General features: G+C 38.2%; 1 protein-coding gene across 5 annotated transcripts in view; it reads right to left on the reverse strand.

Moving 5' to 3' along the window:
- UHRF2 (ubiquitin like with PHD and ring finger domains 2) overlaps positions 1-12,004 on the reverse strand; it is a 78,643-nt gene that overhangs the window by 65,148 nt on the left and 1,491 nt on the right. Inside the window, exon 1 of one of the 5 annotated variants that reach the window (XM_088155876.1) lies at positions 9,612-9,683. The exons of the other annotated variants lie outside the window; for them this stretch is intronic. Within the exon in view, the coding sequence (XP_088012002.1) occupies positions 9,612-9,668 (57 nt within the window). The 5' untranslated portion in view covers positions 9,669-9,683. Of the gene's footprint in view, positions 1-9,611; positions 9,684-12,004 lie in introns of those variants that run through there. 5 annotated transcript variants of the gene reach the window in all.

The following is a 12,004-nucleotide window of genomic DNA, read 5'->3' on the forward strand; positions in this document are numbered from 1 at the left end:
CTGAAATAATGAATAAATTGGATGTTACTGGAGACACATAATTTCTCCATTTTTCTGTTCCAACTGGACTGTACAGGTTATGGCAGAGATTACATTGTCGTTCCTAGAATCCTGCGGTATGAGGAAATCTTCTGAAAGTCAATCTGCTGGAGGAAAATATTATAACCTTATAATATATACTCTTGGTAGACCAAAGGTATGTAAGCAACAAGCAGATGAGAGCTTTGCTTTCCTGCCTTTGTTCCTGCTCTCTCAAGACAAGTCCTGTACAGGCTGACAGAAAAGTACTTTCAGGTACTGCATTTTAAATTCAGTAAAGATGTAAATCTGAAAACCTTGAATTATCAACAATAGCTAGGTAAATGTTCTACAGCCATTCAAAACGTACCTGGACTTGTTCCTACTAACCTGTTCAAAGTTGCCCTGCCTTGGTGGGTATGACTTGGACTAGATGACCTCCAGAGGTCCTTCCAATCCTAAATACTCTGTCATTTGGTGAAGTCAGCTTTGATGAACATGAACTAAACGATCAACCAAATAAACTAATGACTATAAAGTTGTCTAATTTACAGAATAAATTTATAAAAAAATCAGACTATCAGATGGTTGAGACAAGTGGTTGGATGGTGGCATCCAGAGAGTAGTGGTCAATGGCTCGAAGTCCAAACATTATTTAATTAATCTTCATTCATGCAGACGATGGGATTGAGTGCACTCTCAACTCAAGTCTGCAGATGACACCAAACTGAGTGGTGCAGTTAACACACCTGAAGGATGGGACGGCCAGAGGGACCTGGACAGGCTGGAGAAGTGGGTCCATGGGAATCTCATGAGCTTTAATAAGATCAGGTGTAAGGTGCTGCACCTGGGTCAGGGCAATCTCCTGGTACCAGCACAGGCTGAGGATGAACAGATCAGAGCAGCCCTGCCCCAAAAGGACTTGTGGGTGCTGGTGGCTGAGAGGCTGGATATGACCCAGCCTTGGGCACTCACAGCCCAGAAAGCCAAACGTGTGCTGGGCTGCATCCAGAGCAGTGAGGGCAGCAGGGCTAAGGAGGGGATTCTGCCCCTCTGCTCTGCTGAGACCCCACCTACAGTGCCGCATCCAGCTCTGGGCTCCCAGCACAGGAAGGACATGGATCTCTTGGAATGAGTCCAGAGGACAACAAAAACATGATTGGAGGGACGGAGATGGAGTGCCTCTCCTATGAGGAAATTGAGATTTTTCAGCCTGGAGAAGAGAAGGCTTAAGGGTCACTTAATTGCAAGCTTCCAGTTCCCAAAGGGAGCCTACAAGAAAGATAGAGAGGCATCTCTTACAAGGGCATGTAGTAACAAGATGCAATGGCTTAAAACCTGAAAGATAACGAGTTAGGAAGAAATTCTTTTCAGTGAGGGTGGTGAGGCACTGCAACAGGCTGCCCAAAGAAGCTGTGCATGCCACATTCCTGGAAGTGTTCATGGAGAAGTCGGATGGGGCTTTAAGCAATCTGGTCAGTGAAAGGTGTCTCTGCCCATGGGAGGGCATTCAGAACAAGATGATCTTTACACCCACATCATTCTATGATTTGCCAAAGTGATTTGATTTTTCCCCTCTTTTTTTATCATTTTTACTCTTCACTGGAATATTTCATGACACTAGATTATTCTGTGACTAGTGAGGTCACACTTAAGTCTCAAAGCACAGTAACAGATGTAAGATTACCATAAGCACTTCACACGAGGCAGGTTGTAATATCTGGCAAGGTCACAGGGAAAGACCTCCTGTATGAGCAAGAAATATGTTCCTGATTACGAGCAACTGTATAAATTTAGACCAAGTCGATACACTGCAATCCTGTCTGCTTCTAGAAACAAAGTAGAGTACCATAGAAACTCAACCAGTAGATTCAATCACATGTTTTTTGACTTGCAAGAACTGATATATGAATCTGCAAGTATATCTATGCCTAGCATTATTTTATCATTGAAATGCATGGAATAACAAAGTTGGAAAAGTGTTTAAAGAAATCCATTTCACACAGAAGAGCAGAACTATATGATGATTTTTCTTGAATTACAACAGACAGTTTTATCCCTGAGCTGGGTTAAGCACTGGCCTAACACCAGTACACTCACTAGAAATATTTATTCATTTTTTGTTACAAGATATGAATTAGGAGAAGGGCCAAAGCAGGCTCAAAACTTTAAAGTATAAAGAAAACTTTATTAACAGAACTAGAAGAAAAATAATAAGAAAATAGAATAAACTTTCAGAACACTTCTCCTCCCCCCAGCTCTTCTTTCTTTTCCTACTGACAACGTAATGAGACAAAAATTGTTATTTTCAGTCAGGTTACCACTTTTTAAATAATCTTTCTTCAGTTCACTTAGGAAGAGGAGTCTCTCCTGCCATGCCATGGAGACTCTTCCACAAGATACAGTTCTCTCATGGTTTTAATTTTCACAAATAGCAGCCACTGGGAAATCTGCAATCGTGAGGTCCCTCCCACAGTTTGGTAGTTTTCTCACAACTACCACCACTGGTCATCTCAGCCTTTTGGGGTGCAATTTTAACGATGAGCTGTTCTAATACAGAAACAAAAGTTCTCTTATCTCTGGGAACAGAGGTTTTCTTCTCTCATCCCTCAGGCTAGGTTTCTCATCTCTCCCATTTCTCTCTGTTCAAGCTTCTCATTAGATCACAGATACTTCAACATCTGCTTGCTTCCACACCGGTGCTTTTGCTCACGGCTGTGGCCAGAATGCCACATCCTTCCAAAGTGTTCCAGGAGTTACAAGGGAAAAAAAGTCTGATGTATCAATTATATCTTCACCACAGCCTTACAAGAAAATTAGCCCAAGACTAAGACATCTCCTCATTCTCCTCCCATCTAGGATTTGACTCCTTCACTTGACACCTCAGTGTCTCCACGTTGTTTTCTTTACGTGTCTTCACCCTTTCTCTTTTCTCTCACTCCAGAGAGGATTGATGTCTGCAAGTTTCATCTGTGCACGGAAACAGTTAATACCTCACCCAGGCCTGCAGATGGCCATAATCTCTGCTGGCCATTGCCCGCTCTGGCTGCTTGGCTTTTGCTGCTTTTCTCTGAAGGGCTGCAGGGCCGCCCGTTCTCAGCCACGTGGTTTTTCCACGGTGCCAGCAGCACGGCTCGGCAGCTCACGGCCAGAGCTGAGCCAGAGCAGGCCTGGCCCAGCCAGCTCCAGTCACCTGTTCAAAGGCCAGAAGCAAGAGAGTTGTTCTTATGGTTTGCTCATTTTTAAATGTGATTTCACAGAGGCATATTCAGGTCTCTTAAGTGGTTTAACAGGGTGTCAAGATTTAAAATTAGCCAGCTGATTTTCATTCTGTTGGGTCCACTCAAAGCTGTTTGTAGTCATCACAGAGTATCACTTCCATAAGGAAAGGATTTTCTCTTTAACTAAAAACCAAGCCATGTCAAACCATGACAATCCCATTCTGCTACGTTAAGACACTAAGAAGATTCCCTAAAAATATGTTTGCCTGGATTGTGCGTTAAAAGAAAAAAAGTTACATGTTTACTAAGCATTAATGGTCACTTGTCATTTACAAGTTTATATATGCAAATGAGAAACACAAGGAATTTCAATCTCCTCCAAGTCAGTTATGATTTCCTAATGGTGATTAGAACATGTACTAGAGCAAAAATAACTGAACAGGCAATTTCATTATGAAATTTTACTACCTCTTCTGATCCTACGGTCATAAGAAAAAGATCTATTTATTTTCTTAACAGCAGATTTCACTTTCAGTTTCAATTCCTCTTAAAGACTGGCATGCTTCAAAAGCCTTTAAGGCTTCATTAACATATTCTGAATAAAACTACACTATAGAGCAACCAGCTTTACTGAATCTAACACTATCACTATTCTAAATACATATAAGTTGATAAACAGATTGCATCTTTCAAATGTATTTTCATCATCGTGTGTTACAGACACTATCAATTTCAAAATATTCCTAGAGAAGGTTTTCATAAATACTTAAATGTAACACAGCACTGTGCTTACACTACTATACACAAGCAGCTGCAGCAATACAATACTGCAATTGATACCTACCTACTATCACTGTTAGGAGAACTGTATTGAAACATCATGCCACATATTAATTTAAAAACATGTAGAAGCTGCACTTACATGAACACGAATTATCACGCCGAATATGGTAAAATACTGCATTACTTGGGTAAAAAAAGTTGCCTATTTACCAATTACTATCACATTAACTACAAGTCCCAGCAGAAGGACAGCTCTTTATGGCTTCCACGGCATCTACAGAGACCTCCCAAGAAAGTACATAATAATTCTTATATCTTAATGTGTGATCCAGGAGTCGGGTGACCTTAATCCAGTCATTCCACTTGCCAATCAAGATCTTTAACCACCTATCAAAGTGTGCCTTTAAGCATCTCCTGAGGTTTTCTTTTCCCGGAAATGTGCCTGTATCTAGCAATACAGGTGAAATAAACTATAAAGAATGAAGATGAGCTCTTTAATAAACAAAGTATAATGAAAAGTTAAATGCTATCAATCTTATTCTCCACAGGCATTACACCTAGCAAACTTAACAGGAAATAGATACGGGTAAAGATCTTCAAGCTCAAGTTCAGTAAAAAACTTTGGTTAAGGAGAGTTTGTTAGGAGTTATCCAGAGGGTATTAGTCCGAAGAAATCAAGGACCTGTAACTTCCAGCTGGATACTTACTGAAAGCAAGCAAAGCAGACTTCCAGATCTCATGTATTTTTTTATGTATTTCCGTTTTCAAAAGTTAGGTTTCCAAACCTAACTTTGCCTGCCTGAAGAAGGCTGTTGGAATTAAATTCCACATAAATACTTAAACATATCTCTAACCAGCACCTAATAACTGAAAACTCAAAATCAGCTTTTCAGCACATAACAATGAATTCTGGGCAATGGGATCAGCTCAGGACAAAAACAATTCAATAACCCAACTTTACTACCCAACACTGGGCCCTTAGTTTATGGACTTCAGCCATTCCCAGAGTGTGCTCAGTTTACTTACAGTTTCAAAGCTGAAAGAGAACCTACCAGTATTTTTAATTTCATATGGAAAAACTGTAACCTCCACCTGGATTCTATTCAAAAGAATGCTTAAGGACTCTGGTTTCTATAAATACATGTATTAACCACATTCAGAGTAGTAGCCACACGGTCAGGTTTTTACAACAGCTGTGTAGTGATGCTGTTTCAGATGGAAGTGCAGTTGTCTCAGCTGCAACAGAGACAAAAGTTAAATAAAGAGGGAACCTAGTAGAATAAGAAAATTATCATCTTTGTAGATTTAATATAGGCTGTCCTCAAGTGTATGCAACTCCAAGAGATCCACTTCCTCAAGCAACTGTAGTTTTAACAGTATTTGTTACAGGTTCCATACAGTTTGCTCTATCAAAAAATATTTTGTCTGGTGATCATTCTACTATAACATCCCATATTCTTCTGGGATGTTCTAAAATATGGGGCAGTTTTGATGTCATCAGTGGTATTTTTTAGAGATGTATAAATAAGTGTTGAATATCTAAGGTATCTCCAGCCCTGAACAATGGAACTCCTCAAACAATCCATTATAATAAGAGGATAAGAAGGCAAACATCTTTAAGCAGAGACTGCACATCTATTAGGTTTACAGGATCCTTCTCACATGTCTACAGCAGACCAGTCCTGAAGCGTGGGCTTGACTATACTCTCACCACATTTAACTGAAGTTTTCACAAATATACTCTGCAGTCATAAGCACACTCTGTTCATACTGGTTTTACTCTGGTACTCCTGCAAGTTTTCTCCTAACTCTCCCTTCCTTATTGCTGCTGGCATTTTTAGCAGAGATCCTAATACAAAGCAAATAGCTTTGTAAGCGACTTGCCTTACACAAAGACTAACTATAATACAGACTTACTTTCCTAAATACGAAATAACTTCTATTGTGCTTGAAAAGAAGTATCACCCTCAGAAATAAAAAAAAAGAAACCCTAGGTTAGTCTTACTAGTGGTTTTTTTGTCCTGATTAGGATTTCATGGATTGTTGTTAAAAAAAAAAAAGATGCAAATGACAGATCATTCCCTCATTTCAAGAATTTACTCATTACTTAAAAAGACACCAAAAAAGACAAAATCATTGTTCTGCCTTTGTTCTCTCTTTACATAGACACATGAGTAGGTGAATTATCTGGACAACCAAGTTCTCTGACAGGCTCTACATCCATATTCCTCCAAAACAGCATACAGACAGACCACAACATTTTGTAACACGGTAACCGAAGAAGTTATTAATGTCTGGAGAATATGATCCAAATTAGACTCAGTTCTGTCAATTTTTTGCCACAAGACTCACATTTTAAAGCAGCCTACAAAAACATTTGAAGACGTGATGCCATCAAAACTCTGAAAAAGGTCACACAAACTAGTCTTTATACCAGAGAATATGCTCCCTTTTGACTGATTATGTGTGTTATACAACAGCTAAGGACTTGCCCTGGACACGAGGAAAAAGGCAGTCATAACACTGGATAGTATCAGATTACTTACTATCAATTAACTGTATCTTAGGTAGGTATCACAGTCTCAGAGAGACTCCCAGAGCCTCAACAGAAAGCACACAGCAAAAAGAATTCCTAGGTAAGAAGAATATGAAAGCTTCCATATTTTAAAATAGGTTTTTTCTACAACTTCAGTTACAACCAAAGAGTTTGATGTTGCCACAGTGTAAATACCCTGTGTTTGTTCAACTCGCCCCCCAAAGAGGAAGGCTGGCATGCTATAAAAAGCCACACAACATGGGAACAAATTACAGAATCTTGCTGATGACATGGTCTGCAATTATACATCAATCCTGGTACAAACACACTGATAAATGTACATTAGTCATCTTCATACTCAATCAACAAGAACAGCTTTCTCTGAGAATACATTTATACTTTTCCTATAGCTCTGTCCCTAAAATCAAAAACAAAAACCTACATTCTTCAATAAACAAGAGGGCTTTACACTTTTTCTAAAAGCTATTTGCAGAGTGTATAGGTAGTATCAACGTATTTTACCTTTTGGTCTGAAATAAATACAATCCAAAATAGATTTTGGTGTATAAGATTAGTTCCAACACAAAAACAAAAAGCTGAAAGTCAAGAGCTGCAAGCAAAGACTTCTTGACTTAATCAGAAGACAATGGTGAAGGCAACTATGTTCAGTCTCAACTAGTGACTTCAGGGGGTTCAAGCCTGCACCTCTTTCAAGCTAAACATTTTAAAAAGCAGTTTGTGTTTTGAAGATTATTTATTCCCTTGTTACCGAGATACAGAAAAAATTGTTAACTTAGATATGGTAGTTTCTTCTTGGATGCAACTCTAAATCCCATTAAAGAAACATTTGCTCATTAACTTATAGCTGGAAGTTAGAGCAGCAAGTTTTCTCTTCTTTAGTCATTCTAAGGAGCCTTCTAATTAAGTAAATGAAATTTCATGGTGTCTTCTGAATGCTCTTTGGGATTATTTGATACTGTCATTAAAAAAAAAAAAGTATGTCAAAATATAAAGCTGCAAAGAGATCCTCAGCAGCATGGAAAGAATCATCCTATGCTGATTGGACGAGAAAGGTCAGGTGCCTCCTGTATGAAGGTATGGGCTTCTATAGCAAAGGCAACTCAAGTTCAGCAACAGTGCTGCCAGTGAGAGCAAATGGCTATCTGCAGCTTGTGAGGACACTTATAATGAAGAACTGGTTATTATCTCAAGCTTCCATAATCAAAAACAAAAGTCTAAAAACTACACCAAAAAAACCCCAACAACCAACTACAGTTTTACATAATTTTACAGTTAAATCATTAAGTGAAGAGATTTAATTAATAGCTTCTAAAGAAGAGAATCCTCTCATAACTTCCATCTGTATTATTATGTCAATGTTTGATTACATATTATCGTGGAAAATCCTCATCATCTAGTTGTCATTGTAGGCCTTGCATGAGGTGTATTCTGCATCTAAGGGTTTGTGGAGATCTTTATAATATAAAAAAAATACTAATTTTCTAAGAGCTTCCAGAGTAATTTTAAAAAGTACAAGTACTGAACTATCCTAACTAAATTATGCGACTCTCAAGTGTGTAGTGTGACTCTTGGGGCTGTCCTGTGCAGGATGAAGAGCTGGATTCGGTGATCCCTGTGGGTCCCTTCCAACTCAGTGTATTCTGTGATTCTGGGAGTAAATATACATGCCATAAAATACAGCCCTAAAGTTGGCTGCAATTTCTTAGAGATTACATAATGCTCTTCCAGGTTCCTAATACTTAAAATAATACATACAAAACAGTATAAAGTATTCTGTTTTCACCTATGATTCTTTGCTTTGCCTTCAGTTTATTTAAGTACTTCAAGTAATAAAGACAATAGTATCCAAGAATGGTAAATTGTATTAGTACTTTACAGTAGCAATTTAACAAGAAGATGATGTCAGTAAACCTCTGCAATCATATAATAAAAACTCACTCACAGGCCTACCAAACCTACTAATCAGGTAAGTTTTGAGTATACACCTTGAATTCACTATGTTGGGAATTTCAGCATGCAGTCTGATCATATCTGACCTGAAGACTCCAGATGACTCTCATCACACCACAGAGCTACTTGTTACCAGCTTAATCAAAGAATGGCAATTACTTCCCCTCTAAGGTTTCTTCAAACTGTTCCTCCAAAAGAAAAAACTTAACTGCTCCAGCTGAAGATTTCTCACTCCAGATTTCTGCCTGAAGCAGATGGGGTTTGGACAGCTTCAGACGAAAATGTTTACAATTTTCCAAGCAAAATAAAGCTGGGAAGAGTTTGTGCTAAGAAACTCAATTGTTCTATGAATAGGCTTAGCACTCCCATTCCTGAGGGAAAGACTTCACAAGTATTGCTTTTCTAGCCGTTGGGAAATTCACTCAAGTTGTAAGTATTAAGGACTTAAACACACAGTATACAAACCTGAAGTTTAGAAGCTTAAACTCACATGAGATTCCACCCGCTACTCATGTGCCAGCCTAGGACACACAGAAGCTAGAAAAAAGGCATGCCCTATTGCCAGATTTTAACTGTGTGTTTTACTGAAGCTACTTTACCACAAGCATGCAAAACTAAAGCTCCTCCACTCCTCTTACCCCTCTATTGTTTCAGTTAAATTCTACAGAAACAAAACCCTAAATACTTGGACATTACAGCGTCAGTCTGACAAACCAAGCTTCAAATACTCAACTTGCACAGCTAAATAACTCGATGCATGCTACCATACTTCTTTGTGCACAAAAGCAGAGATTAATTTCTTCTAGTGAAGTAGGCCTGATTTGCAGCAATTTTCACCTCAAGTAAATAAACAGCTTCAATGTTCTCACCTCCTCCTGCTGACTTCAGTCTCCCATGAAACAGGTTAGGAGTGGTTTCCTCACCAACAAGATAAATGACCTCAAAAGTCGTTTCAGTCACTGACTCCTATATATATTGGCAAAGAAACCTTTCGACTCCAATGTTTTTTTTCCCCTACTTTGGTAAGCACTACAGAAAAGATACTGAGGTTTTTTTAACAGCAGTCATTTACAAATTTTTACCGAATTCAAGTTCCAACAGGGTAGGATGGGACGATGAGAGAAGCCAGCAAAAGACATTTAGTTCTTATCTTCCACAAACAATAGATACTGCTGAAATACAAGAGTGTGCATGTTTAGTTATACACAAAACATACTTAATTAAAAGTATTAATACTCTTGCAGTCTTACAGAAAACCTTAAGCTCTCTGGTATGTTTTCAAATTTAAACTTCCATGTATTTTTACTGCTCTATTTTTCCAGCATTGTAACTGAAAGAAACTAGAAATACCACAATGACTGTAACTTGGTTCTACAGAAAATCTGCTCTAGTAGGTCAAAATGCAAAGATATTGCCTTCACTTTCATGAATAAACTGAGAATTTTTATTCTCAAGAACAGCTTCACATGCTTTCCAATTAGCAGAGAGAATATTCTGCTGGAAATCAGATTGTCATCTCGCTTTTCTGAATTTCTCTAAGAATGAGTTTACTCAGAGTTAACATGTAACACACAAAAATATTAGATGTGAATAGTCTGTAGTGGGGCAAGGTTAAAATATGTTTTATTCCAGCATAAGGAAGTATTTGCGGTCCTATAGGAAAATTTTTCCAGATAATGATCCACCATTTTCAAGAGGTAAAGCCAGAGACATCACTGCAGGTTTTCATGTTCAGTAGACTTCTCTGGATAACTGCAGAATTAAGGATAAAAAAAAACTTTCAGAGAAAGTTTCACCTCAATCTAGAATATGCCTTGACTTCTGTGGTTAGTAGAGTCATTCAGCTCTGCAGAAATGTGGAGCCCCAGAGAGCACAGGATATCCTGTACAGGTTATATAGCAATACTATCTTGGTCAATCTTCAGTGTCACATGTGAATGGTACCACCTTTCTGGCAACAAAAGAAAAGACGCCAACGTATTCAACAATATAGTGCTGTTATGTTGGGTTTTTTTCCCTTTTTTACAAGGAAAAAACAACCAACACAACAGCAATACAAAGTACTAAATTAATGACAACACTAGGCTTCCTCCAGTAGTTCTAGGGTATTTTAACGCCTAAAAACCGACATGAAAAGTACCGACCACTCAAGTTCTTGTATTTGTCTTTGAAGATCAGACAACAGCAAACTACAGTACATTAACTGGACACAGATACCCCTAAAAAACTGCAAAATAACAGCTCCTCAAAAATCTTAGTTGAAATTGCTCTCTACTGCAAGCTAAGAACATGATGCTGTTGAAATTCATCCCATAAATAATGAGTCACTTAGGTTTCCATCCTTATAACCTCATACACCTCCCATTTTTAGGAGGACATTACTTAGCCAGGCTTCCCACCACTTGCAAGATCCAAGGATTTCTAGATGTTGCCAGAGAGACTACAGTAAGCAGTATTCAATAGCAGAATCACAGTTCTACTAGCAAACTGCACAGATTTAACCATACTGAGTGCTAACCAGATAAAATAACAAAAGGATTTCACCTAGATAATATTTTTTGCAACACATACAGCAATCTTCAGGGGTTAAGTTTTCAGCTCAGTGTACTGCTTTCTGTTCTCACATTTAACTAAAGTGACCTTTTTTATTCTTAATGTTAAAATAAATATTATTTTATGACAGCCCTAAGATAATTAGGTTATTTAATTTCATGTTCTCAACATCCAGTTTTACTTGTGCAAGAGCAACCCTTCTGATCTTTTTTCTTATGAGCACCATGGAAACAGAAAAGCAACCCATAATCAAGAAGGAAACTTCAGAATTGTGGTAATTACAAGAAAATGAACATTTATGGGGAGTGAAACTATAAAAACCATTTCTCTAACATGATCCCAACTGTGTCCTAAACTGAATACACTAAGTAGCAAACTCACAAATGCTGCTCATGTCGGCAACTTCAGCTGAAATATTTCACTATCCCATTTTCTCAAGTAAGACATCTGTTAACTAAAATGTTCATATTAATTGGTCTGGCCACCGTCAGCCTACACAGAAAAGCACAACTCATTAAAGGCTCATTTTCCCTGCTTCTCAGATAAAGAATTTGGGGTAAAAACTTCGGGTTTGTCCCACCCAAAGAAGTGTGCTAGCACAGAACAAAGCTAAGCAGGTTACACAACTCAAAGACTCATGTTTCTTGATTCGGCCCCTTCAGAAAAACACATATTTGTATATAATGTTCCTTAGAGACCAGCCCTCACAAGTGCTCACTGTCACCAATCTGTAAAACACAAAAATCTAGTCCTTTATTATTGGTTCAAAATCTAGGCTTACCATCTTGCCACTAATGCCTGCCTCCTGGTTAACAGTTAAGTTTATATATTTTAAGGTTTTTCCTCGTCTTTGTAAAGATACACACTTTATCTCTTTTGAGGCAGAAATCTCACTGCCCTGCATTACCCAGTTTAGGTGAAC

This window comes from Sturnus vulgaris, chromosome Z (assembly GCF_052056855.1).
Source record: "Sturnus vulgaris isolate bStuVul1 chromosome Z, bStuVul1.hap1, whole genome shotgun sequence".
In the NCBI taxonomy this organism is placed as follows: domain Eukaryota; kingdom Metazoa; phylum Chordata; class Aves; order Passeriformes; family Sturnidae; genus Sturnus; species Sturnus vulgaris.